Source organism: Melitaea cinxia, chromosome 30 (assembly GCF_905220565.1).
Source record: "Melitaea cinxia chromosome 30, ilMelCinx1.1, whole genome shotgun sequence".
NCBI classification, from domain to species: Eukaryota; Metazoa; Arthropoda; class Insecta; order Lepidoptera; family Nymphalidae; genus Melitaea; species Melitaea cinxia.
Window position 1 is genome coordinate 3,319,775 of NC_059423.1, and position 14,276 is coordinate 3,334,050.

General features: G+C 36.3%; 1 protein-coding gene across 1 annotated transcript in view; it reads right to left on the bottom strand.

Annotated features, from left to right (window-relative positions):
* LOC123668309 (TBC1 domain family member 1) overlaps positions 1-14,276 on the bottom strand; it is a 69,875-nt gene that overhangs the window by 41,120 nt on the left and 14,479 nt on the right. Inside the window, exon 2 of the mRNA XM_045602070.1 lies at positions 4,418-4,494. Coding sequence (XP_045458026.1) covers positions 4,418-4,483 — 66 coding nt within the window. The 5' untranslated portion in view covers positions 4,484-4,494. The remainder of the gene's footprint in view (positions 1-4,417; positions 4,495-14,276) is intronic.

A 14,276-nucleotide genomic window follows, 5' to 3' on the forward strand; every position in this document is an offset into this window, starting at 1 on the left:
CCTTAGTTCCCGGCAGCCCCACTGTTCCCGGCTATGGCAGTGGCCGAGGTAACGGTGGGGTAGAGGGTGCTAAAAATCACCGGGGTACGGGAGGCTACCATAAAATATACCTGGCTACGTATAATGGACGCACGCTACGGTTGGACCATCACCTTACCGAACTTGAAGTAGAACTTAGTCACATTAAGTGGAGCATACTGGGGTTGTCTGAAGTCCGAAGACAGGGTGAGGACACAATGATCCTGGACTCCGGGCACTTGTTCTACTTCCGTGAAGGTGATGGGCTTTCCCAAGGTGGCGTCGGTTTTCTGGTCCTCAAGACTCTCACTAGCAACGTTGTGGAAGTCAGCAGTGTGTCGACCCGGGTTGTATACCTTGTACTCAAACTCACTGACAGGTACTCCCTGAAAGTGATACAGGTACCTATATGCGCCGATCTCGGCACACTCTGATGATGATGTCGAAGCCTTGTATGAAGACATTGCAAGGGCCATACATGGCACTACTTCGACCTTCTACAGCGTTGTTATGGGAGACTTCAACGCTAAAGTGGGAGTACAAGACCGCGATGGATCGAGCATCGGACTACACGGATTGGGGCACAGGAATCGCAGGGGGCAGATGCTTGTCAACTTTCTCGAATCGGAGGGGCTCTTCTTGATGAACTCATTTTTTGAGAAGAAGCCCCAAAGGAGGTGGACATGGCAAAGCCCCGATACTGTGACGAGGAACGAGATAGATTCCATCATAGCGGATAAAAGGCATATATTCAGAGATGTCTCAGTGGTTAACAGGTTTAACACTGGCAGCGACCACCGGCTAGTACGGGGCACTCTGAATATATGTCTCCGAAAGGAGCGGACCCGCTTGATGAAATCTACTTTCCGACCTACGCTGCCCAAAATACTATGTGGCTCCGAGCAGTTTTAATTGGAACTCCAAAACCGATTCGATTCGCTGGAAACTACTAGCGACGTGGACGAGATAACCGACAACGTGGTGAAGAGGTGTGTACACTGGGTCGCAGGCACTTTCCACCAACAAAACCAACGAAGCAGACCAAACTTTCTCCCGAAGCCTTGGATCTGATGCGGCAGAGGCGCGAGTTGCCGGCTGCTTCGCCAGAACAGAGGGCTTTTTCCAAGAGGATACGGAAGCTTGTATGCCGAGACCTCCGCTGCTCCAATACGAGAGAGATTACTACTCTGATTGAGCAGAATAGGGAGTCCAAAGTTTTCCAAAGACCATTGGGGAGAAGCCTTCTTGCGAAGCTGAAAACAGCGGATGGCAGAACCGTCTGGCCGAAACCGAGGTTGAGAAATTTTATGGACAGCTGTACTCGTCAAGCGCACGCAAGCCTGCGACTTCGGACACCGAAGATCCACGGGCACCATTGTTGCGCCATTATTCGGAGAGTATCCCGGACTTCGAAGAGGGCGAGTTTAGTGCAACGCTCGGGCACCTTAAAAACGGGAGGGCCCCGGGGAATGACGGAGTTACCACTGAACTCCTTAAAGCCGCAGGGCGACCTGTCCTGAAAGCCTTGGCAAGACTATTTAAAGCCGTCATCCACCGAGGTACCACGCCGGAGGCGTGATCCAGGAGTGTGGTGGTGCTGTTCTTCAAGAGAGGCGATACGTCTCTGTTAAAGAATTACAGACCGATCTCACTTCTGAGCCACGTCTATAAGCTGTTTTCGAGGGTTGTTACGAATCGTCTCGCCAGAAGACTCGACGAATTCCAACCACCAGAGCAGGCTGGGTTTCGAAATCTATGTACGACGCGGCGACGATGACCGTTCATGTCAATGACCAAAGAACAAGACCTATTTCCCTCCGGCGTGGGATAAGACAGGGGGATGTAATATCACCGAAACTGTTTACCACTGCGCTAGAGGATGTTTTTAAGACCTTGGATTGGGGGGAACGAGGCATCAACGTCAACGGTGAATTCATCTCTCACCTTCGTTTCGCCGACGATATTGTCATCTTTGCGGAGACGCTGGATGAGTTAGGCCAAATGCTGGCCGGCCTAAACGAGTCCTCCCAACGTGTCGGTCTCTGTATGAACTTGGATAAGACGAAAGTTATGTTTAACAACCAAGCCATACCGATACCGGTATCGGTCGATGGTACCCTTCTCGAAGTTGTTCAGGATTATATTTACCTAGGCCATACTATCCAACTAGGCCGCAACAACTTCGAGAAGGAGGCCGATAGGAGGATTCGGTTGGGCTGGGCGGCGTTTGGCAGACTCCGTCGAGTCCTGACTTCGAAGATTCCGCAGTGCTTGAAGACAAAAGTTTTCGAGCAATGCGTCCTGCCTGTGTTAACATACGGAACCGAGACGTGGACACTGACGAAGGGACTGGTCCACAAGTTTAAAGTCGCTCAACGTGCAATGGAACGGGCTATGCTTGGGGTCTCTCTCAAAGACAGGATTAGAAATGAGACTATCCGCGAGAGAACGAAAGTAACCGACATAGCCCACAGAATTAGCAAGTTGAAGTGGCAGTGGGCTGGTCATCTGTGTCGCAGGACCGATAGCCGTTGGAGTAGACGGGTCCTAGAGTGGAGACCGCGTCTTGGCAAACGCAGTGTGGGACGTCCTCCGGCCCGTTGGACCAACGATCTACGTAAGATTGCCGGTGTAGGCTGGATGGGGATTGCGGAAGACCGGGATGTGTGGCGCGAACTTGGGGAGGCCTATGTCCAGCAGTGGACTGCGATAGGCTGAAGTGTAAGTGTAGTGTTCATAGTAATATAGCAACCTACTGAAAGGTTTTCCGTCAACTGAGAATTCATCACTACTGCGAGGTAAAATATTAGGTCAGCCATAAAAACTCATAGAACTCATAGAACTCATGTGTTTTGCCCATAGTCACCACGCTGGGCAGGCGGGTTGGTGACCGCAGGGTTGGCTTTGTCGCCCCGATGACGCTGCTGCCCGACTTCGGCCTGTGTATTTCAAAGCCAGCAATTTGATGGTTATCCCGCCATCGGTCGGCTTTTTAAGTTCCAAGGTAATAGTGGAACTGTGTTATCCCTTAGTCGCCTCTTACGACACCCACGGGAAGAGAGGGGGTTTTTCAATCTTTAATAATGCGTATTTGCTTCCGTCCGTTCGTCCATCGTTGTATTACTGGTCATTGAAGTATCATTGAAGTCGGTTTTATTTACCAGCAAAGCAACAGAAATAAAAGGGAATTCCTGTCTCAGCAGAGCCTGTTGAAATAATTCCAAGCACTGTCAAGGACGGAAAAGAAACACCTGCCTCAGTAAAAACAGACGAGAAGGTGGCTATGCTTTAGATTAAGTAAAATCGAATTATGGGGTTTTTGGGGGTGGAGGGCGGAGGGTGTAGGGGAAACTATACTAGTAGTAACACTGCCACACTTCGAAACCCCATGGTTATGGAGATATCCATGGTTAAAGTTTTGAGATTAGAGGAAGAATTTAAAGCTATTATAATACCTTTGAGCTTGTTGTACCGGGGGTAGCGTCCCCCCCCCCACAATCTCGAAACTGGGTTTTATCTAATTTAAAGCTTTACCGAGAAGGTTCTTAGCTCTGTCAAGGAAGAAAATGAAACACCAGTGTCTGCAAAGCCAGAAAAAAAAATTTGAGCCCTATTAAGGTAGAAAAAGAAACACCTATCACAGCAAAGCTGGGCGGAAAGGTTCCAAGCCTTGTCAAGGCGGAAAAAGAAACATCTATCTCGGTAAAGCCAGATGAGAAATGCGAAGTCACTATATATAACACTAAACTAAAGTAGAATAAGCATTTCTGACGTGTCTTATACTTTTATTTACTTCGAGACATTGGCCAATGAAACCTAGCCTACAAAATTAGAAGCGCAATGTGACCTTATTGAGTTCACTTTGATATATTCGTGAGATTACTAACTATGTATAATATTGAATAGTTTATATAAACAGTTATAAATCGAAATCAATGAGTTTCAGAAAGTTATTAGAAAAGAGAAAGTTATAGGCTAAAAAATTTCACGCTATGGTCTAAAGAAGAAGAACAGTAACGCTGGTAAAATCACAAGTCATTTTTTATACTATGGTGATAATGAAGCATAGGGTCTGCCAGGTAAGCGGTTACCGTAGTATATTGACGTTCGCAAGTTCAAGAGCATCACAAGCGCGTTACTGACCTTCATAATTTTGTTTATTAAAAAAATATTATTAATACACACTAAAGATTTCATTCGAGCTTTGACTGTCAATAAGATGATTTTTTTTAGTAAAAAAAATACAAGTTATAGTAGTTAATACATCATGTAGTTGTGGTAAAAAAAAACTAAAAGATTGGCATAGCACTAATATGTAAGGAAAATGTTTTTCATTCCATGTTAGCGAAAATCATTATACATTCCAGTTAGTTGGTTTCGATCTCGTACAGGGCCTTACCAACTGTTTCATATTTATAGCCGATGTATCGGAGTGGGATCCGAATAAAGGTCTATTCGGATGCATCTCTCCGCTTTCTGTAAACATTTTTTAGATATATTTATTCTCGAAGTACAGAAATAATCTTATCTATTTAGATAAGTATAGAGGGAACTAGAAAGTAATGAAAAGTTTTGACTACAATCAAATAGTTAGATAGTTTTGTCAGAAATTTTTAAACGCAGCCCAATCTCGCTTACATATTCCGATAAAGCTACACTATGTCCAGATTCTTAGAACATAAAACAGACGAGCCATTGTTGAGATTGGCGTAAGAAAATTTCTGACGTGTATAAACAAAGTTTATGTCTGTTCTTTATGCCTGACTTTAGTGCACGCTGCATATTACTGAAAATAGTACTACTAAAAATAGTGTGCAGTGGTCTGAATTTACCTACCAGAATTTTCTGTTGATCAAAATATACCAATAGCTCTCTTGTGCGTGCAAAAATTTTTAATTTTTCATTCCTCTTTTAACCTTTTTACGCACTTAATACCAAACACAATTTTGACAAACATAACATTTTTTGGTCACAAATATCTGAAATATCCATTCAATCTTAAAACACGACCGTGGGCGTTTATAGAATTTTCGTCACCACAACACCAGAACGTAATTATATTTAAAACACATATTTAGAATAGCGTCAAAATGCTTCAAAGGAAATCTATATTGTGGTAGTCCTCGAGAGCTATATCCGGGTCAGTCCAAATATATTCCAGAAACGGGCTGTTCCCCATTCTTGTATAAGAGAATTTTCCAAAACATGCGAGATTCCTGTTTCTCCAACATTTTGTCCAAAAACACAACTGTTAATCACAATAAGCGTTACCAAAATATTTGCACATATTTGCAACATGAAAACCAGAAAGTGGGTTTTTGTTTATAATACGATATCAATCACGTCTCTATACGTCTCTGTGATAAAAGTATATTCCTATAAGTACATGAATAAAGCGTAATTAAAATTTAACTTTTAGAAATTTTTATTAAGAATTATTTAAGCTATCTTTTAGCCTTAATTAGTAATCAATTAATCTCACTGATTCGTAATATAATGAGATTCCTCCAAAATTATATTTTGAATGCTAAAAAATTAGGAATTAACCCCAACTTAGAAAACTTTGGAGATCCATATTTTCTTAGTATTTAAAAAAGAACAGTTTTCAGATTTAGTTCCCGGATTAGAACTAAACATTAAATATATAGCTTAACAACCATTTTTACCACATCTTACCATCACTACATAGTGTAAAACAAAGTTTCTTCCCGCTGTCTTTCTTGTGTATGTTTAGATTTTTAAAACTACACAACGGATTTTGATGTGGTTTATTTACATAGATAGAGTGATTCAAGAGGAAAGTTTATATTTGAAATACATGCATAATATTGTAGAGAAACACTGATCATTTTAGAGATTTCTAGCGTATGTTTTGTTGTTGATAGTATCAGCATTGCACCCATGCAAAGCCGGAGCGGGTCGCTAGTGTTGAATAAAAATTGCCGCCTTAAATGCTGTAGTTTTTTAAAACTGGTTCAAACAGGGGATGTAATATCAATAGTTATGTATTATACTGATGCATTAGTCCACGGGTATGAACCGTGATCGGCTGGCGTGAGGGGCAAGGCTAAAGTCTCCAAACTATCTGGCAAGCTGCCTGGTTGTTCACGAAGATGACCCATTGGGAAATTCTGGCAGTCAGTTTTGTATTACAGTATGATATGTTACTCAACATTGCGATCAATTTATTCGTGATTATTTCCTGCTCTGATATTAAAAAGAGTGACACATTATAGCCTGTAGATTCATGAACTTTAATGCAAAAATAATTTTTCAATTCGTACATACATACAGAAATGGGTTGGTTCGAACAAACCTTTTTGCTTTATATTGTAGGTCAAAACGAAAACAGATTAGCTATCAAACTTAATATTCGAATACCTACGATTTTTATTTTTGTGTTACCCCATTAGGAATTAGTTAATACATTAGGAATTCTAAAAATTTTTGAATATCATATCAAAAATTGAATTCGAAAAATTGGGTTCGAATCCCGCTGGAGCGGTCAATTTTTGATATGATATTCAAAAATGTTTAATATTCGAATTTTCTATAATATGTAAGTATAAATTGGTATCTACCCAGTTAGTTCCACTTTCGCGTAAAAAAGACTAGTAATAATAAAATTTCATATGCAGACAACAGAAGATCCAAAATAAAACATAAATTTAATTTTGAAGTTCCAACGGGAGCGGAAATGACGGATATGGAACCGCGAAGAACGAGAAGTTGATAAAATAGAAAAATGTTATTTCATCCTTTCACTATTTTCATTCGCGTGAAATCAAAAGATACATTATAATCCGGTCAAATCTATACAAATAAATAAAATTGGAGTGTCTGTTTGTATTATTAAAAAATTCATACACGGTAAATACACCAAAACAAAATTTTTTGTTTGTCTGTCTGTCTGTCTGTCTGTTTGTTCCGGCTAATCTCTGTAACGGCTGGACCGATTTTGATGGTACTATCACTGGCAGATAGCTGATGTAATAAAGAGTAACTTTTATTTTAGAAATGTATTTATTTTATAACACTGCGTACTGAACAATAACTTTTTTGTTAACTTTCATACGGATCCTCCGGACGAAGTCGCGGGCACAGCTACACAAAAAAATACTGATCAAATAACAACAACTCCGACAGAGTTGAATTTCGCTAGAGACCTTTGATATGCCAGTAAAAATATATTGCCAAAAGTCCCCATCGATCCCATGATATATAATAAACTCAAAATTTTTTTTTTGCACTAAATATTTACCATATATGTTACTAAAATTACAATCTTGTACTGAATAATACATTTGATCTATCAAATTATTTTTAAAACAAACTTTAAATTTAACTTAGAAAGGAATTTACTTTGTACGCCAAAAATTTGGGATTTTAATATTATCATGCCCTCTCTATTTGATTTCACGTTTGTTACTGTTTTTGTCACATTAATAGGTACTTTTGTGGACATACATAATAATATTACAAGTATCGACCAGCCTGTAACATCCCACTGCTGGGCACAGGCCTCTTTCCCCGTGTAGGAGAGGAATAGGACCTTAATCCATCACGCTGCTCCACTACGGTTGGCTGATACAAAATATACTGTGAAGTTATTACAAGTATGTCTGTTGTATTACAATTATCTTATTAAAACAGACGAAAAAATAAAATTACTCCGAAGTTCATTCGAAATCCTCATTTCCAAATATTTCAGTGACTTTAATTAATTCAAAGGCTTTCGCTAAATGCACATCACCATAATATTCGATTTTTATGTTATGAAAATAGGGCGCAGGGCAAACGAAACACAAAGCGTTGTAACTGATCCCGTCCCTTTCTAAAGCTAGTAAAAAACAACAAAGGGCTCGCCCTGAAAACGTGGAATTTTCCATTATTCAGATTAAATGGCAAATTAAGATGAAAATTGGAACACTGACAAAGAAATATGGACTTTGGACTATGGAGTACACTTAGCGCGAAATAATTAATATTCTTGGACCGTGTCTAATTATTAATAGTACAATATTATAATTGTATATTTAAATATTCCAATTTAAAATTTAATTTATTCAAATGAATCTAAATAAATAAATAAAATATGTTTTGCCATACACACACGGTTATAATAGCAGTACATACATATATAATGTATATTCAATCTTTAATCTATATATTTAATACGTGAAGCAAAAACTACCCCCTTTTTACAAAAAATTGCGCAAACGGAGAAGTATGAAATATCGCACATTTATAGTTTATATAGAGAAGGAGTGCAGAATGCTAATTTTCTTTATTATGCATAAAAATACATTAAATCGATAAAAAAAAGTATTACATACACTACCATGTATTTGACACAGACACATATATACTCTTTCGTTTAATGTTCAAACTTCGAATTTCGACCACTAGGCGACCACTATAAATAGGTATACATTGAACGTAGGGTTAGTACCAACTGAACCACGATATAAATAAAATAATCAATATACGTAGATAAAAACAAATCGCCGAAACGCGTTGATTATCTCAAAACTCGTGAACATTGATCGTAAGAATCAACTCGATATTTTTTTTCTATTTAATTTTCTTATATATTGTAGTTTTCACTACTTAAAGTTAAGCAGCCAGCTAGTTATTTATATTTAAATTAAAATGAACAAATGTATTTTATAATACATGGAAATATTTATCGTAAAAATAATAAATTAAAAAGGTTTAAAAGTTCTAATTAAATCTGACATACATAAAATTCTCGTGTCACAATGTTAGTTACCATCCGAAACCTCCAATCCTTTAAATCCTCTGAAAAGGCTGGACCGATTTTTATGAAATTTTGTGTGCATATCGGGTAGGTCTGAAAATCGGCCAACATCTATTTTTCATACCCCTAAGTTATAACCAGGGGATTATGATTAAGGGGGATGATAACATATATGGTAAAACAACGTTTGCGAAATCAGCTAGTATAATATAAAATATAATTATTATTCATGAAAATATAGGTCGTTTACCGTTCATCACAAAGTTCTCGTAGTAAAAAAAAATAATAAAATATGTGGTGTCATGGGACACCAGTTAGGAAAGAAGTTCCTTCGGATAGTATAGAAGCAACACAATTTGAAAAAAAAAATGTTGAATTTAATATATATTTTCTAGTTCTTGATTTTTTTTTTTAATTTTGTTGATTAGTTTTTATCAAGTACATAAAAGTATTTAGGAAATTTAGTATTTTAGAAAATAACAAATAACGTAAAATTAAATAAATCAAGCAAAGTAATAATAATAATAATTCACACTGTTAAGTGAAGTAAAAAAGTGTCTATTTATTTTTGTCGACAGTATAAAATTACAAAAATAATTAAATCAAAAGTTTACTAGTAATATTTTAGTTTTACAAACGCCATATCATACAGTCGTGTGACTGATATTACGTCACTTCCGTTATATATTTTTCTTACGGTTTTAGTCTCACATTTTTCACAGTTCGGTCGTTCAGCCAAATGTCAAGCCTGCCGTAAGGAACTTCGTTCCAAAAAATAATAAAACAATGAGTAGTAACATGAATATAAACATAAAAATTACGACTGCACTTTATTATTTAAAAATATTTTCCGATTTTGATTTAAGAGAACCAGGAATTCTCGTTTTATAGAAAAAATCCTAAAAGTTATATAATATTATCATACTTGTTTTTCATCCACAGCTTCGCTGTTCTGTTTTCTCTTTGTGAAAGAATTTCTAAAATTGGTTCAGTAGTTTTTGACTTTATGGCAAACAAATAAAAAATTAAATGTTTTGTCATTATAATATTAGTATATGTGCCTATAAACAGGTATTTAAAGTCACAGGTTTTTATAGTTTAGGGGTCGAGAGTTATTTTTGTAATACAAGATTTGACAAACTAACATTTTTTTCGTCTTATTTTGGGCCTCAACGTGTTATCACGCTATTAAAATCTTCTGCAACATAAAATATAATATTTTATATTATAACTAACGACCCACCCCGGCTTCGCACAAGTGCAAAACTATCAGTGTTCCTCTACTATATTATGCGTGTATTATACATATAAACCTTCCTCTGGAATCAGTCTATTTACTACAGAAAACCGCATCAAAATCCGTTGCGTAATTTTAAAGATTTAAGCATACAGACAGCGGGAAGCGACTTTGTTTTATACTATGTAGTAATAATATATTTTAATTATAAATATTAAATCTTGACTCGTCTTTGACCGTAATTTGAACGACAATACATATATGGTCAACGACCTTTCAACATGACGACTAACAATTTTTAGGTTATGTAAGATATTTGCTTACGTAATAAACACAGATTACAAACTTAGAAGGCTTAATGTGATATTTAATACGTCAATATAATTACTAATACTAGCTTTCTGTTTGCAGCTTCGCTTCCGGAGATTGCACTATTTTGGTTATTCCACTTTTCCCGCTAAAATACAGTCTGTCAGAGGTAACGTACGATTCTACTTATGAAAGAAACTTTAGAATCGGTCCAGCACTTTTCGAGTTTATCCATTACAAAAAAAACCTTATTAGAATAATATTATAGAATACAGGAACGTTTTATTTTTTTACGTATGAGTCTCGGCCATTCTTCTCCACAGAATCCACATAACGAATCAGAGATAGATTAACAATAATATTCGATCAATTTTAAAGCATTCCAATTTTAAAAAATGCACGTGATTTAAAAGTAATTTGAAGGATATTTGAATAAAGAATATTATTTTATATTTTTAATAATAATTCCTCACAGACCACTCAGAAACGACCAATATCTGTATGACCAATACACATATTCATTGTGACATGGCTAACAACAACCGAGAATCTTTTTATAATAATTATTTTTCATGTAAATATATAAAACTGAATATATATTATCAATCATTAATGTAAATACATAATATGTTTTTTAACCTTTTTATTCACATAACCTTGTCAGCAACAGACCTTTGATATAAAGGAAGTACTAAAGGGCTTTCAAATGAAATCGTTAATTATATGACAGGTGATTGGTATGCCATCAGGTATTAAAGGCTTCTTACTAACATTTAATATAAACAAACCTTTGACCTTCGAAAGGGACTGTGAATTAAAGACGGATGATGGCAACTTTTGGATGTGACTGTCCAAAGTAAGCAACGAAAACGATGACATTTCATATAGGTGGGGGGTAGGAAGGGGGGAAGTATCCTGCTCAAATTTTGGAGCAGCTTGTCTAGGGAAGGACCTTACTAAGTAGTTTTGTGTTCTTGTAATTAATAACATAACTAGCGCTCCCGGGAATGGTCGGGGTTAAGGTCGGCAAAGATTTTTATTTAAAAAAAATTTAAAGATAAAGCTTATTATTCGGTGCAGGATTACATTGTTGAGAGATGTGTGGACTTAATGACGCTATATTTTATGCAACATGTTTAATAATTTTGTACAAAAACACAGTTTATATATTATTTTTCAAAAGAGTAACTGCGGAGTTTCTTGCCGGTTCTTCTCTGCAGAATCTACATTCCGAATCGGTGGTAGCTTTACTTTTACAAAAATAATAATTTATTTTTAAAGTTTTAATTTGTTGACGATTCGAAAGTGCTCTTGGGGCCTATTTGAATAAAGCTATTTTTGATTTTGATTTTGAAAGTGCTTGCGATGCTTCTGGATTTGCAGGCGTCCATAGGCTACGGTAAGCGCTTGACCGTACGCTTGTCTATTGACCTACTACGCTTGTTAGCCTTTTTGCCACTTTAGCCTTTTTGCCACTGCTGAGCATTATTCTCTTTCTCCATGTAGGAAAAGGATCGAAGCTTAATCGAACCACTCCGGGTTGGCGACGAGATATACAGCGAGAACATATATTATGGTTCGCTTTAATTCATGCAAACTTCTCACTTTCTTTTTCTTTTAATTTATTTAAATAAATAAATAAATATCTACACAATAAACACACGGTCGTCTGTTCCTAAAGTAAGCAACTTAATGCTTGTGTTATAGGTAATAGCCGACTGGTATATAGCTACATTTTTTTTCGATAAACATACTTATAAATAATACATATATAAATATATAAATAAATATTTATATTACACCCAGGCTCGGGGTGGGAATCGAACCACTAACCCTCGGAGCAGAAAGCGGGGTCACTACAAACTGCGCGAACGGGCTAGTCAATTTATTACTTATATTTGAAAAGACTTCAAGATTATGAAGAGTATATTTGTCACAAGTACGTGTTCTCCACAAACAAACGAAGAGCAAAATTGCTGTACCAGTTGTTTGTTACCTATAACACAAGCGTTAAGATTCTTATCTTCGGAACAGACGACGGTGTGTGTGTTTTATAATATATTTATTTATTTCATTATCAAAACTTGTTTGTAAATTATGTACACAAAAACCTTAAGTAAGCATTTATCCTTGTCCTATGTTTTAATTTTATCTTTTATTTACAAAGCTCTCGACGGTTAGTTTCTTGTTTTCCTTGAATTTCTTATAGTATATACATAAACTAGCGACCCGCCCCGGCTTGCACAGTTGCAAAAACTATCAGTGTTCCTCTACTATATTATGCATGTATTATACACATAAGCCTTTCCTTGGAATCACTCTATTTACTTAAGAAAACCGCATCAAAATCCGTTGCGTAATTTTAAAGATCTAACCATAAAAACAGCGGGAAACGACTTTGTTTTATACTATGTAATGATATGTAATGTAATTGAAATAAGTTAGGCATTTGTTGGCGTAGTTCTCACAGCTGGTTATTGTTAGCGTCCGCGGATTCAATTCCCGCAATGACAAATTTTTGTGTAGGCGATACAGATGTTGTTGTGGTCTGGGTTTTATATACTTAGGTTTAAGGAATATATTCTTAAAAAAGACTTCTTACAAGAGAATGACAATGAGTAACCATATACAAATGGTGACCAAATAAGTAGGTAAATAATTAGGTACCTAAGTTACTAAATTACTACTACTAGTTTTTACTAACCTAATTAAGATTTAAAAAACAAGATTTGTTTCAAGCACGTACAAGAACGACTTTTTTTAACAGTAACCGGTCTTAAATATTTTAGTATTAGTACAAATTTATTAATCGATAATTTTATTGTGCAACGAGCTTATTATAATTCTGTTAAGGTAGAGTGGGAGGCCTGATTTATTTCTTACCTAGTCAGAATTGCAATTTAACGGAAAAATGATGCTAGCGTGCTACGTGGATAGTATTTATTAGGGATAAGTCAAAATTACTCGCCAGATTTCAATCAAATTTTAATGGGACCATCATAAGCTTTCGATTAAAAAAGGGAACACTAAAATCGGAACACCTAGTAACCTTTGAGTTAAGACACTTTAAAAATATAGTCAAATTGAGAGACATTCTTACTCTATAATTTTAAGTTGGTTATAAAACCGTGTAAATAAAATTGTTTTTCATACCATATCCGTATGATCTTTTGTCAATTAAATGACAGTTACTCGACGCCCTCTGTTATTCTAATTGTCTATTATTGCATTGTTTTCATCAAGCACGTTGCTCCGACCGTGACATTGTCTCTAACGCGACTGCGTGACGCAGATAATGTGACCTTAACCCTACATCTCATTTCATCTACGTTAGTAAAGAAATACATTAAAATAATGACGCGCATAACAAGAGACCGAAAGATCTTTTTAGAGAAAAAGTATGAAATAATATTTTAACTTTTTTATACCAAATATGTACAGTGACAACCATACAACAACATATAGTCCACAAAATGGCAACAAACTTGTAAAACAATGAGCTTTACAGACCCTACTACAACTATCGTCACAGGGCATCTCCGAAACTTGACAGCCTTACTTCCCACAGGAACCTGGAATAACACTATCTATCTATCTTCTTATAGATCTTCTGTAAGAATGTGGTACCTACTTCTTCAATCGAGCAATTCCAGATTTTGAACAAGATATTTCCTACTGCACCACACCTATCTTCTCTTATATATAAAAATGAATCGCAAAATGTGTTGCTAAGCGCAAAACTCGAGAACGGTTGGACCGATTTCGCTAATTCTTTTTTTTAAATGTTCCTTGAAGTACGAGGATGGTTCTTACGGAGAGAAAAATTCTAAAAAAAAAAAATTAAATTTCCTGAAAAAGTCTAAAAACAACACTTTTCTATACTCCCATACAAAAGATTTGTGATAATACTTAAAAGTCAATTTGAACTAAATATATAATAACTACATATAT